The 12,033-nt window shown below is 41.2% G+C and overlaps 1 protein-coding gene across 1 annotated transcript in view; it reads right to left on the reverse strand.

Moving 5' to 3' along the window:
• Positions 1-11,788, reverse strand: part of GABRR1 (gamma-aminobutyric acid type A receptor subunit rho1) — a 28,517-nt gene extending 16,729 nt beyond the window's left edge. Inside the window, exon 1 of the mRNA XM_053381478.1 lies at positions 11,562-11,788. Coding sequence (XP_053237453.1) covers positions 11,562-11,683 — 122 coding nt within the window. The 5' untranslated portion in view covers positions 11,684-11,788. The remainder of the gene's footprint in view (positions 1-11,561) is intronic.
• Between the last annotated feature and the right edge of the window lie 245 nt (positions 11,789-12,033).

Consider the following 12,033-nt stretch of genomic DNA (forward strand, 5'->3'; position numbering starts at 1 on the left):
TTCAGGTGCACTTTGCATTGTCTTATGTAAGCACACATACACACTAAAAAAACACACTAACAAAGGAAATTCATTATCAAAATAGCTTTTGGTAATAACAGAAAGCAACTAAAAGCAGGCGAAGGCTAGTCTATATTCTTTTCTTAGGGAATTTGATGAGCTAATGCGTGAAATTTGGCTAGCAAAATAGACTCAGAAAGCAGACAAGTGTTGGGGCATGAACTTTTAACATACCCCCCTTAGAATTAACTGTGCAGAATGTTATAATAATCACAAAAGAAGATTTTTTAAAATGTTAAAGTCACTTTGTTATGCAAAACTAACGAAGCATTATTATCCCTCATCAAGAAACACATACTGAAACATGCTTACAACATGCTATTTCTGCAACTTATGAGAATTGTTTTATTATTTCTGCTTTAAGTTCTGTGACATGCTTTTATATCATCTCATTTTTGTAAACCACCCCATGTCTATTTTTGGTGGAGGGCAATATAGAAATCTCTTAATAATAAAAAATTCACAGATACACACATAGTTAGTCTGCACACATCTCTCTATGCTGTAGAGCCTATAGCCTATAGTGGTGGCCAAACTTGGCCCTTCAGCTGTTTTTGGACTACAACTCCCATCATCCCTAGCTAACAGGACCAGTCGTCAAGGATGATGGGAATTGTAGTCCCAAAACAGCTGGAGGGCCAGGTTTGGCCACCACTGACCTATAGGATTGTAAGGCTCTGAAAGCCAAGCATCATTCAATGCCAATTCCTTTACTGAACCAGGCTCTTCATTGCCAAACATCTGTAACTGTTCAACCCATCTAATCCAGATTAATAGTGTACCATAAAAAGAAAGCAAAAAGGTTCAAAGTGTAATGTGCCAACCGATACCTTGGAGGTGAAGGGAGGTCAGTAGAACAAATATAGATGACTCAAGCAAGTGAACTAAGCTGCAGGGGAACTGAAAACCTTCCAAATGCAGCAGTAAGATAAACCAAAACAAGCATTGCCTCTTGACTTCTGATACCCTTGGACAGGATACCCACTTGGACAGCCCACTGGCAGCAAAAAAATGTCCTTTACAGCATGTAACAACAAGCTGTTTTTTAAATTTCCCACAATGCCCAGGAGCAAATGCTACATTGGTTGCTCTCGGGCATTGTGGGACATTTAAAACCATGACTCATAGTTGTCTGCCATTGCCACCAGCAGGTCAGCTGTGGCTGGAAGAGGTGGGGGACCCATGTAATAATAATTTAATGTAGGAGGGGTTTCATAGAAAGCACTTTCCTAAGGGTTCTCAAACCTGGAACTGATCCTGGATTGTCCATATTGACACCATTATTGGGTGGGATTCAATCACAGATCGGCAAATTCAGGTTGCACTCTTGTGCAACAAACACAACCTGCCCCTCAGCAGATATTTTTTGCAATAAGGAAAGTGACAGGAAAATGTGCTGGAAAGTGTGGTAGAACATTTGCTTCATGCAAACAAATCAGAATGAATGCTTAATACACTGGCAACATCTAACCTTTCTGAAAATTTGTGGGAACAAATCAGGATAAATGCTCAATCAACAGAACCCCTGGAACAAAACCCTGAGTGCAAATGTAGCAACTCAGAACAGACAAGCAAAGCTATGCACCTAGTGAGCTGTCATAGTATCTAAATACTCTGTTCTTACATTTGTAGAGGAATTAATAATTTTACTACCTGGTTGTTTACAATGTGAGGGGAAGGAACCAGTGCAGTCATGTTAAAATGGAATTCTAAACTGCTTCCTCATACATTTTTCCTTCATTTAGCTCTCCCTGCTATTCTCTGCACTAGAAAGAAACTGAATTCTTTGATCATTCTACATTTCTTAGACAATAAAATGCAATCAGACAATTCCCAGGAACAAAACTGAAGGAGAAAACAAAAACACGAAGACAATGCCTCAGTAGTTAGAAGTCTGTGTGCAAGATGTTTCACTTCAGATTGGAGATGGAGGCCCACATACTTAACACTTATCCAGATAAACAAATTACAATAAAATCGTCATTGCACACAGAAATCCTGCGCCTCGATGTCACATCTGCCCTATCCATTTAAAGCAGTATCATGCCACAATAAATACGGTAGTCACTGCTTCCCCCAAAGAATCCTGGGCTGTGTAGTTTCTTAAGGGTGTTGAGAGTTGATAGGAGACCTTCACAGAGCTACAAGAGTTCCCTGGGAATAGGATTGGATTGTTAGTCTACCCAGGGAATTTGTTACAAAGTGAAGAAGTTCCTAGTTTTCATCAGGGTTGTAGTGCACAGAGAAGGGAGTTGTAACCAGTTCCTACGAAGCTATGATCCTGTTTAGAATTCCTCCCCCTGCCCCAGCCCCAGTGTGCAGGAGGTTGGGTGGCCAATTAGCTTTAGAAAAAGTGTCAAAGAGGGGCTTAGCAGCGGCTTAACACCTGCCAATGGTGCCTGTAGAACCTGTGACCAAGCTGAATGCAATTCTGCAGTCAGATTTTGGCCTGCCAGGTGCCTTAAAAACTACCTTTCATGGGCTTCCCCTCCCCTGCACATCCCAGTATCCCTGCTATTATAATAGCTCTGCACCCGCCATGTCTGAGTGGTGTTGGAGGGTTAGTGCTCCCATCTCTTATCCGAGGCTATTCCCACTCCTCACTCATCCTGACTAGCAAATTAAATTTTTGTCTGTTTTCCACTCAGCCACTAATATAAATTATTCCCAGAAAGGGAAATCTGGATCAGAGTCTGGGTGTGGGGTCACATCTACACCACACACTGAAAGCACATTTAAAACATAATGCTTCTCCCAATTATCTTGAGAACTGTAGTTTACCCCTAACAAGGCTACAGTTCCCAGTACCTGTAACAAACTACAGTTCCCAGGATCCTTTGAGAGGAAGCCATGTATGGCATGGATATGACCAAAGAGTTAGGAGGTTTGCTGTGAGCTCTAGCCCTGATCCAAATACCCACAAAGTTTGTTTGATTTGTCCAAAGAAACAGGTGGTCAGGAGTTCCAGCCATGAAACTCCCATGTCCTATCTAGTATAGCTTTCATACTCGTTCTTCAGGAGGCACAATAGTGTGCTCTGCAGAAAGCAGTAGCATAAAAACCCTCCCTGAGTTTCTTAGACATAGTAAGCCTTGCTCTGTTATGCCTGAAAGGGGAATGCAAACACAAGTATGGGGCATGGCAGGGGGGTGCACATACTAGCCCTGTCCCCAACATGCTTCCCCCATGCATGTTGCGTGTAAAGGTATGAAGGGTATTTTTCATGCGTGTTCACGTGAACATGCTTTGAAGTCTCTGTGTGGTTAGGACCCCTGTTCAATATGGGAAGGTCAGGGGTGGGGGAGCAGACAGGAACATTGGGGGCAGGGGCTACTTGTGTTTATATGCACAGTTCAGGCATAGAGTATGACATAATGTTGTGAGCTAGCTTTTTAGTTATTATGGGGTTTGCATCTTGTATTTTGCTCATCTGACTTATTTGACCAGACTGCAGGAGGACAGGAAGACTGGAGTGCCTGGAACAGGTGAGGCTGCAGGTCCCTTATTTTGGCTGCTGGTCCCTTATTTTCAAGGCTGCTGGTCCCTTATTTTCAAATCTGTAAGTTGACAGCTATGATCTGGAAGCACCCTCAATCGTAGGTATTTCAACCAATCAGAGAAAAACTTAGGTTTTTGTTCATGGTCCAGTTGCAGGAAAGGTAAAGGGGATCAGGTGTTTTTTTTTTTGTTGGGTTTTTTTTACAAGTGAATAGACAGCTTTACTGCTGGGCTTTGTTCATACATGTGGGGGAAAAACACTTCCACATTAGGTTATCCTCCCCAAAACCCAACCCACCAAAAACTGTTGGATTCCCTCTCCCCAAATTTCATCTGCGTTCTGCCCAATGCTGGGCATGGGCATAGCCAAGTAAATAAAATAAAGTAAATAAAAATACTTAAATAACTGACCAGTCGCATTGCGGACAGCTTAGTTGTGCCCTCCTCCCAACATAAGGCCTGTCCCCCTGTAACATAAACCCTGGCCTCAGGGCGCATTCGACTTTGAGAATTTTTGGTTTTAAGCACTGGCAATACTAAGACTGAAAAGGTCTAAAGAGGTGATGAGAAGGAAAAGAAATGTCCACAACTCCAGGATTCTGTGTTACAAGTGATAGTTACTTAATAAAGTGGAAGTTACAAGCACTTTAAGAAACAATCGTTCTTAAATCCTGGTGCAATCATCACTTCACTATCAGGGAGAACATATTTTTTCAGTCTTCCAAAAGTGTAACTATGGTACAAATAGAACGTGAAGGTATTATTTTACTTTAATTAAATCACTACCTTAAAAGAAGTTATTGAATAATTTTCCCACTGTTAATCAGAAATAATATTAGGGTTGCTCTTGAGGCCTTTTCTGAATTAGCAAAGGATAGCTGCACATGAAAAGGGAACTGAAATTCTGAGGTGTGCTTCAATTTTGCACAAGGAACTGCACAATCTCTTGCAAGTTCTTTACAGTGACTCCAGTACTGCTGCCAAGCTTCTTTCTTCTGGATCCTATCCTGTGAGCCTAACTTTCAGTTTTGCACACCACAATGAAAGGGTGTTGCAAAAGGTGCTTGATGAGTGAATAACTTCAAATAGCTCAGTCAAGCAATGCAAGATGTACAGCAGAGGAAGGCAAAAAGTAAGCCAAATAATATAATCTTATCGATTTTATTTTTTCATAATCTCTGGAAGCAACACAATATTGACAACTATCTTTCTGAATGACATAAAACTTTCCTCCCCCACCCACCCCAGTTCTGATAAAAGTTGATAAAAAAATCCAATGAGAGAGAGAGAATGTTGGCGGGAGGAAAGACAGATGGACAGGTCCTCTCAGTAGAGATGGAGAGATGCATTAGGGTGAATTCAAGAAGCGGGAAGATGGTGACAGTGGAAAGATGCTTAGGTTGTGCAAGTGGTAGAAAGAAGAAATTATCATCAGCACCTTTGATTTCTCAGGGCAGTTTACATAGATGATAGTTAAAAACACAAAACATCAGGTACATTTAGAAAAAGACTGAAACCCTAACAAGAGGACACTCATGGTAAAGACCCACTTGTCCAGCTGTGAAAGCCTGTTGGAACAAAAATGTCTTCACTTGTTTACAGAAAGTGCAGGAAGTGGGTGGTGGTAGCTTGTTGTATCTCAGCAGGAATGTCACCAAGTAGAAAATGTGGTACATAGGCTAGAGCAAGGATGGCAAAGCTGTGCCCTTCAGTTGTTATTGGGCTGCAGCTTCCATCATTCCTAACCATTTGCCATTCTGAGTGGGGCTGGTGGGAGTTCAAGTCCAACAATAATGTGTTGAAGGCTGCAGGTTTCCATTTCTGGGCTGGAGGAACAAGTAGTTTACCAAGTGCCATCACAGAAAAAAAATCACAAGGGGAAGAAGGAGTTAATAATAAACTCAACCTACAAAAAGTAAAAAGAAATGGGTATCACTTCTCCAGTCTTTCGTAGTGTATTTTTCTATTATCTTCTTGGCACCTGTTGAAGACCTTCCTTCCCCAACAATACTTTTAAGTGAAGATCGTTTAAAATAAAAAATAAAAATCCCAGTCTGTATCTGTGTTAGACTTGAAATTCTTTTTTACTGTTTTTTACATATTTTTACTGTTGAATTGCTTTGGGGTAATTCTATGAGAACCAACTCATAAGGGAAATAATAACTATCAGCAGTAGAGCAAAGAGCTAAGGACAGGGAAGATTAGTAGGTGTGACTGCTGTTAGAAATGATGCAGTAGGAAAATGCAGAGCAGACAAAAGGAAGACGATAAAACGAGAGGTAAAAATAGATTAAATCTGGGTCACAGTGGGATTCTAGTGGCAGCACAGGGACTAAGTGGGGCTGCTCTGTGGCAGTGGGAGTCCCCCCTCCCCCCCACTTCACCTTCCTCCCCTTTGGCAGGCTTTCCAGCCTGTGCATGTAAAAGAATTCATTTCAGAACCCCTCTAGCCCTTCTTTAAGGCAAATCCCCATCCTTATTCCTATCCTAGCTTGAGTCAAGATTGTACGCAGGAAGTTGCAATGGTGGAAAATTTTCATGATCACTGCAAAGCAGCCTCCGTTCCAGTTACACCTTAGTTGTCACCCATTAACTGTTCTACCTCACCCAGTCATTTATATAAGATGTCCACCTGTGGGTGCAGTAAAAGAAGAAAACCCAGTCAAAAGGAGGCTCTGCTCCTGTTTGGAAATTCAGGAAGCTCTATTAGAAAAATAACTGGGTTGCCTCCAGAGCATCAGTACTTTTTGCAATTCAAATTGCAAAAAGAAGGAATTCAGCTGTATACCACAAGGTTAGATTTGAGCAAATAAAGTGGATCAGGGTGTTCTGGCACAACAAATCCATCTTTATTTAAAGGACTTTTTGCAGTTAGGCAAGTGACAAGGAAATGCAAAGTGTGGGATAGAAGACTGATCAACAGGGAGCCATATAACCATAGTGGCAAGCAAATCAGAATGAATGCTCGTTGGCATATAGCCTCCCCACAAATCAGAACAAATGCTCGATAAGGACTGTACATGGTATAACTTCCATGTAAGCTTTGTGCAAGCAGATCAGGATGTGCAGGCTCAATAAACATGTCATCTGGAGGAACTAAGGATCAGAAAATGTTTTGATCTCTCATTGGCTGTGATAGCTGGGGTTGGTGGGTATTGGAGTCCAACAAGAACTGGAAGGGTAGAGGTTCCTCCCTCCTGAGACAGACAGGGGTGTGTGGGACACAATTTACAGAGCAGAAAAGGTGTTTGGGCAGAGGGTGCTGAACCACTTTGTGCCCCAACACAACCTGTCTTCTGATGTCACTTTTCCATCAGCCAGGCATGGATAATGATACTGAACCTACTTGAGAGACAACACTGTTATTTAAGTGAGAAAAAAATATATTTACTTAAGCCAAGGGTCATTAGCCTTTGTAGTAACTTGGTTTAGTTATTTCACCACATCTATACCATTTGTACCAACTTTATCCAAGGCCAAAAAAATCCTATACCTGGGAGTAAGTCCCATTGAACTTGGGGGAAGGGGGAGTTCTGAGAAGGCAGTGCACACACAAGGAAAATAAGATATTTAAGGCCCTAGATATAATCATTGCCTTATTTCTCAGTGCTGGGAACATACAAACTCCAACAAAATTGGGACAGGGCAGATTAGATTCCCATAGGAGCACAGGCAGAAGGATCAACTTCAAGACTGAGCCCAGAGTGGAGTCTGGAAGAAGCAGACTCCTGATTACTAGCAGTAATCCTGAGCAAGCAGCAAGAGCAAGAGACTGACAAGCAAAGGCAGTGTAATTCAAAAGGTCAATAATAGTAATCAGGAAGTAATGGTGACCAGAGATATATATATTTCAGGACCCTGGACAGGACCCCGAGATAAGATAACTCCAACAAGTGCTGTGCAGGAACTGAGCTGTTCTATTGGCCCTGACTACCCTTCCCAGGACTCCTACAGCTTCAGCCCTCTGTCCTGGAGTCTGATACACTGCCGTCTCTCCATTCTTTTTAATTGAGCACACTACCTTTTGTGGTGAACGTTCTCAGTGGCATTTGAGGCCCTTAAAGGCAATGATTCTGGCTTCATGATGGGGTCCAGCTTGGAAGCTGCAGTGACTGGTGGTCCTAGCTCAGGGGTCTCCAGTCCAAGCATGTCTGATTCTGAAGGTCTCTGCTTACTGGACTTGGTCTAGCACCTGTGGGTTGTGCTACTGCCTCTTCTGACCCTCCTGATTCATCCCCCCTCAAAATCAGTGTCCACGTTGGTGCTGGCCATCTAGATGATGATGGCAGGCACCTCTGCGCACTCAGCACCTTGCCTTTGCATGTTTCCTTACTGCATGGTGAGCTTCCTACTCATTTACACTAGTAGGCATACACTTGTTTCAGATGTTGAAACAAATAGCCATAAGTCAGAGACAGCCTGTTGCTGAGGTGCTTCTCTACCCCTACTTAAAGGCCAACCTTATCCCACTGATGGCTTTATATTGGTTTTAGTTGTTATCTCTATGCTGGATTTTCCATGTATTATTTTTTTTGCTGGAATGGGCTGAAACATCTGGAGGGTACCAGGTTGGCAAAAGCTGTAAATAATAGTTGAATAGTTTTGGCGTCTTCTCATGGGAACACTAGCTAGAATGGGACAATTTAAGTACATCAAATTAAAATTAACTGAAGAAAAGCATCCTTATGGTGGGGCCATCCATGGAACTCATGGTTTTTCTAGAAACCAGAGACAAAGTTGAAAACAGCTGCAAAATAAAAATCTTTCAGGGCAAAATTGTGTTGGGTGGTGATGTTTTTTAAAATGTCACTATCAGGAAAGAAAAAGGCAAGGCCACAGTCATGATACATTGTTGTCAGTATAATTTGTTTCAAACTCAATATTGAAAGGAAACCAAAAGCAAAATTAGGAAGTATTGTACAGGCAGCTCCCATTTTGTGCACCTTCAATGTATCTACAATTGTGCGTGTGCGCACAGTGTTTGGCACCAGAAAAGGGGAAGGGCGGGACAGGCTTACGCGCAGTAACACTTGGAGGGCCACAGGTTTCCCATCCCTGCCCTAAGAAAATAAAAGTAGCTTTATTATATTAGGAATTGGAAAGTAGGTACCCTGTCTCCACCCATTACCTGATCCAGTGTGAACAATCCCTTTTCCAGGGTCTGCGAGAACTTTCCAAAAGCAATGTCCTGATTTCAGTACATCAGGTATCAGTATCAGCACCACATTGGGTCCTGCCCCCCCCCCACCGCCCACTCCAACAAAACATTCCCATTTCATGAAGGAATGCTTTTTATCAGTAAAAACAGCCTCCCTGTTGGAAGCCAAATCCTGATCTACCCTTAGTCTTCATGCATCATATTACGATGTACATATTTGGTTGATGATTTACAAATCTAAGCTTCCTAATTTTCTTTTGATGGGCCAGGCATATTTAGCAAGTCCCATACATGAGGTGTGGGTGTGGGTGTGAAACAAGTCTGCTAGAATTGTTTTAACCAGTACTTTATTCTGTGGAATATATAAGATTCTCATCTCTCTGTTTTTCTTATTTGTTTTCTTGCTCTGGACTGTTACTAGACAACCTATCTGTAATTTTTGATGTGCTCTTAGGTCCAGTTTGCCCAGTCTCCTGCAGAGCACAGGAGAAAGTACAAGCTGTCCCCTCCTGTGTCTAGTTTCTCTGCCCAGACTATATCAGGTGCATGTCATTCCAATATGCAACCAGTTAATAGAATCTTTCAGAACTCCTGGAATAAACACAGGGCACCTGATGAGTCCTTTATGTCTTGCCAATTGGCTGTTGGGCCAACAATTACTGCTTTCTTTCACAGACTTCTGTAGCTTTCCATTTCTTTTCTGTGCTCCCACATGCCATGGAAAGCAATTTGAAATGGAAATTAGCGTGATTGAGATCGATGTCAGCTGCAGCATACACAAAAGTATGATTATTGGAAAGCATGAACCGGATCAGGCAATTTAAGCATCAATATATCTTCCAACATTTCAGAAGAGAACATAAGGACAGCGATTTATGTCCTTGAAGGCCTGTCCTAGGCCAGGTGGTGGTGGTGTATGTGTTTGAAAAGCAAATATTAAGCAAATAATCACTAAATTATAATACACACCCTTTTCACATCATAGATCACTGCCTGACAGTGCAATATTAAACCTGCCTACCCAGAGGTAAGTCCTGTTGAATTCAATGAGGCTACTTCCAGGTAAGCAGCGTTAGAACTGCACCCTAAGTGTCTTTGCCACACACGTTTTTGAAGGTTTTGCTCCACTTGCTTACACTGTATTAATCTATTTGGCAGTAAAAATTAGCAAATGTCAATTTTCTTTAGTATCTGTGGCAATTTATCAATTTAATCATTCAGCTGTGAATGGTATCTCCTTTACCTATTTAGAAACCAGCCCTGAAAGCATTTCATAGGCTTGGATCTGAATATAATTTATGGCAGTTAATAGAAGAAAAGTTATTCCGCTGTGTAGCCTCTTCGGAGTGTCAGGGGTCCTTCCACTGCGAGATGATGGCTATGGCCTGTCCCCAAAGCCAGAGGTGTTACTGCTTCTGAATACCAGTTGCTAGAAGCCACAGGAGGTGAGAGTGCTCTCCTGCTCAGACCTTGCTTGCCAGTTTTCCACAGGCATCTGGTTGGCCATTGTGACAACAGGATGCTGGACTAGATGGCCCATTGGCCTGAAACAGCAGGCTCTTCTTGTGTGATCACATGTTCAAGAGGTTGCTACAGGAGGGGGCTATTGACCCTGACATCAGGCAGAGTTCTTCATATAGGTCAATTCCCTCTACCCCAAAACCCCCAAGCCCACCCCACACTGTTCAGGTTGTGCCCTCCTGGCCTTCTGGAGAGGCTTTCCATGGGATGCAGAGGGGACTTTCCTTCCACAAGCTTCCTTAAATTAACTTATCTTAGAATATAAACTATTAACACAAATACTGATACTGCAGTAATAGTTTTGAAACTGAACCTCTTGGCCTTCCTAAATCAGTGGGGTTACATTACTTTAAAAATGTTAGATTCTCCCCACCAACAACATGCTCAACTCTATTAATTACAATCATTTTCACAGGTTATGCTGAAATAATATATAAAACTGGTTTTTAAAATTAAGAGACTTATGGCTATCTTACTTAGCATATGTCTTAGATAACAGTTTTTGTAATGAAAACTACAATGTCACAGTCTCTGATCTAATCTGCACAAGCACTTAACCTGCTCGCCCACAGTAAAATGTTGAACTGGGCAACTGGCAGTTAATATTAGAAATACTGAACAGATAAAAATATATGGACCATCAGTATCCCGATCTCCAACAATTGTATGTTTTCTCCTTATTATATCAGCCCAAGAAAAATAACGCATCTTCATTGTAGAAATAAGCAGATCAGGAATCTAGAGGGAATTTTATAACTTTCCCTATTTTTCCACAACAGTTTGCCATCTGATTTGACTGATTTCCCCTTCAAAACACTAATACAATATAAGTAAATATTAATAATTATAATGGGCATATACATAGAAAGTTGAATCATGACACTCAAAGAAGATTATCATGGCAGTTTTAAACAACATACCTCTTTATGTGTTGGGTATGTATTCAAAATTTGAAACTGAAAAACATTAGAATTTGTCTGTAAATTTCTTGTAAAATATCTATATTTATATCTAGTCACAGTCCTTCAGTAACAGCAATACATTGATTAAAATATTGTTTAATAAATGCCAGTTAAACTCCTCCTGCTTCTCTTCCCTGAAGCTAGAAAGCCATAATAAATTGAATTTTCATTTGTTCATCTGGTATGTTGAGTTGTAAAAATGCACAACACTGAATGAAAAGGGAGCAACACAAAGCATTAAAAGCAAAGAACAGAAGATCTCTTATACAAATGTGAGGCAGCTAGTTTGACCCATTAAGGCCGTTTTGTTCATCTGAAATACTGCATCATCTCTCACCCTTCAGATTGACAATTCAACTCACCTGCCTTTCTTGTAGACTTCGTGAATTTCTTTCCCTTGCCAGTGAGCTCTGCATTCTGTGGACAAAACCCATGCCCAAAACAGCAAGAAAATGCTAAACTGCATTTTATGAACAGTCAACATGATATCCTCTGGTCTTATGTCCCGAAATAGTCCACAAAAGAAGAAGAAAACCAAAATGAAGATCCTTTTTCTCTTTTTAAGACATTATCAGTCTGTTCATTATTGAAAGGATGTTTACTCATACGAAAAATCATCCCACAGTATTTAATCTGGACAGTGGGGAAAGCAATTTCCACTAAACCTATAAATCCCTCTACGTCAGATGGCAGGGATTTTCAAACAGTGTAGAATTCATGGATCTGCACAGAACAATTATTCTTTTTCACTTGAAACAGGCTATTGTACAAATTGGTTTAAAGTGAAGCATTTCAGGTATTTTAGAAAATGATATTTGTCATTCTCCTCTTGGA

Source organism: Podarcis raffonei, chromosome 3 (genome assembly GCF_027172205.1).
Source record: "Podarcis raffonei isolate rPodRaf1 chromosome 3, rPodRaf1.pri, whole genome shotgun sequence".
NCBI classification, from domain to species: Eukaryota; Metazoa; Chordata; class Lepidosauria; order Squamata; family Lacertidae; genus Podarcis; species Podarcis raffonei.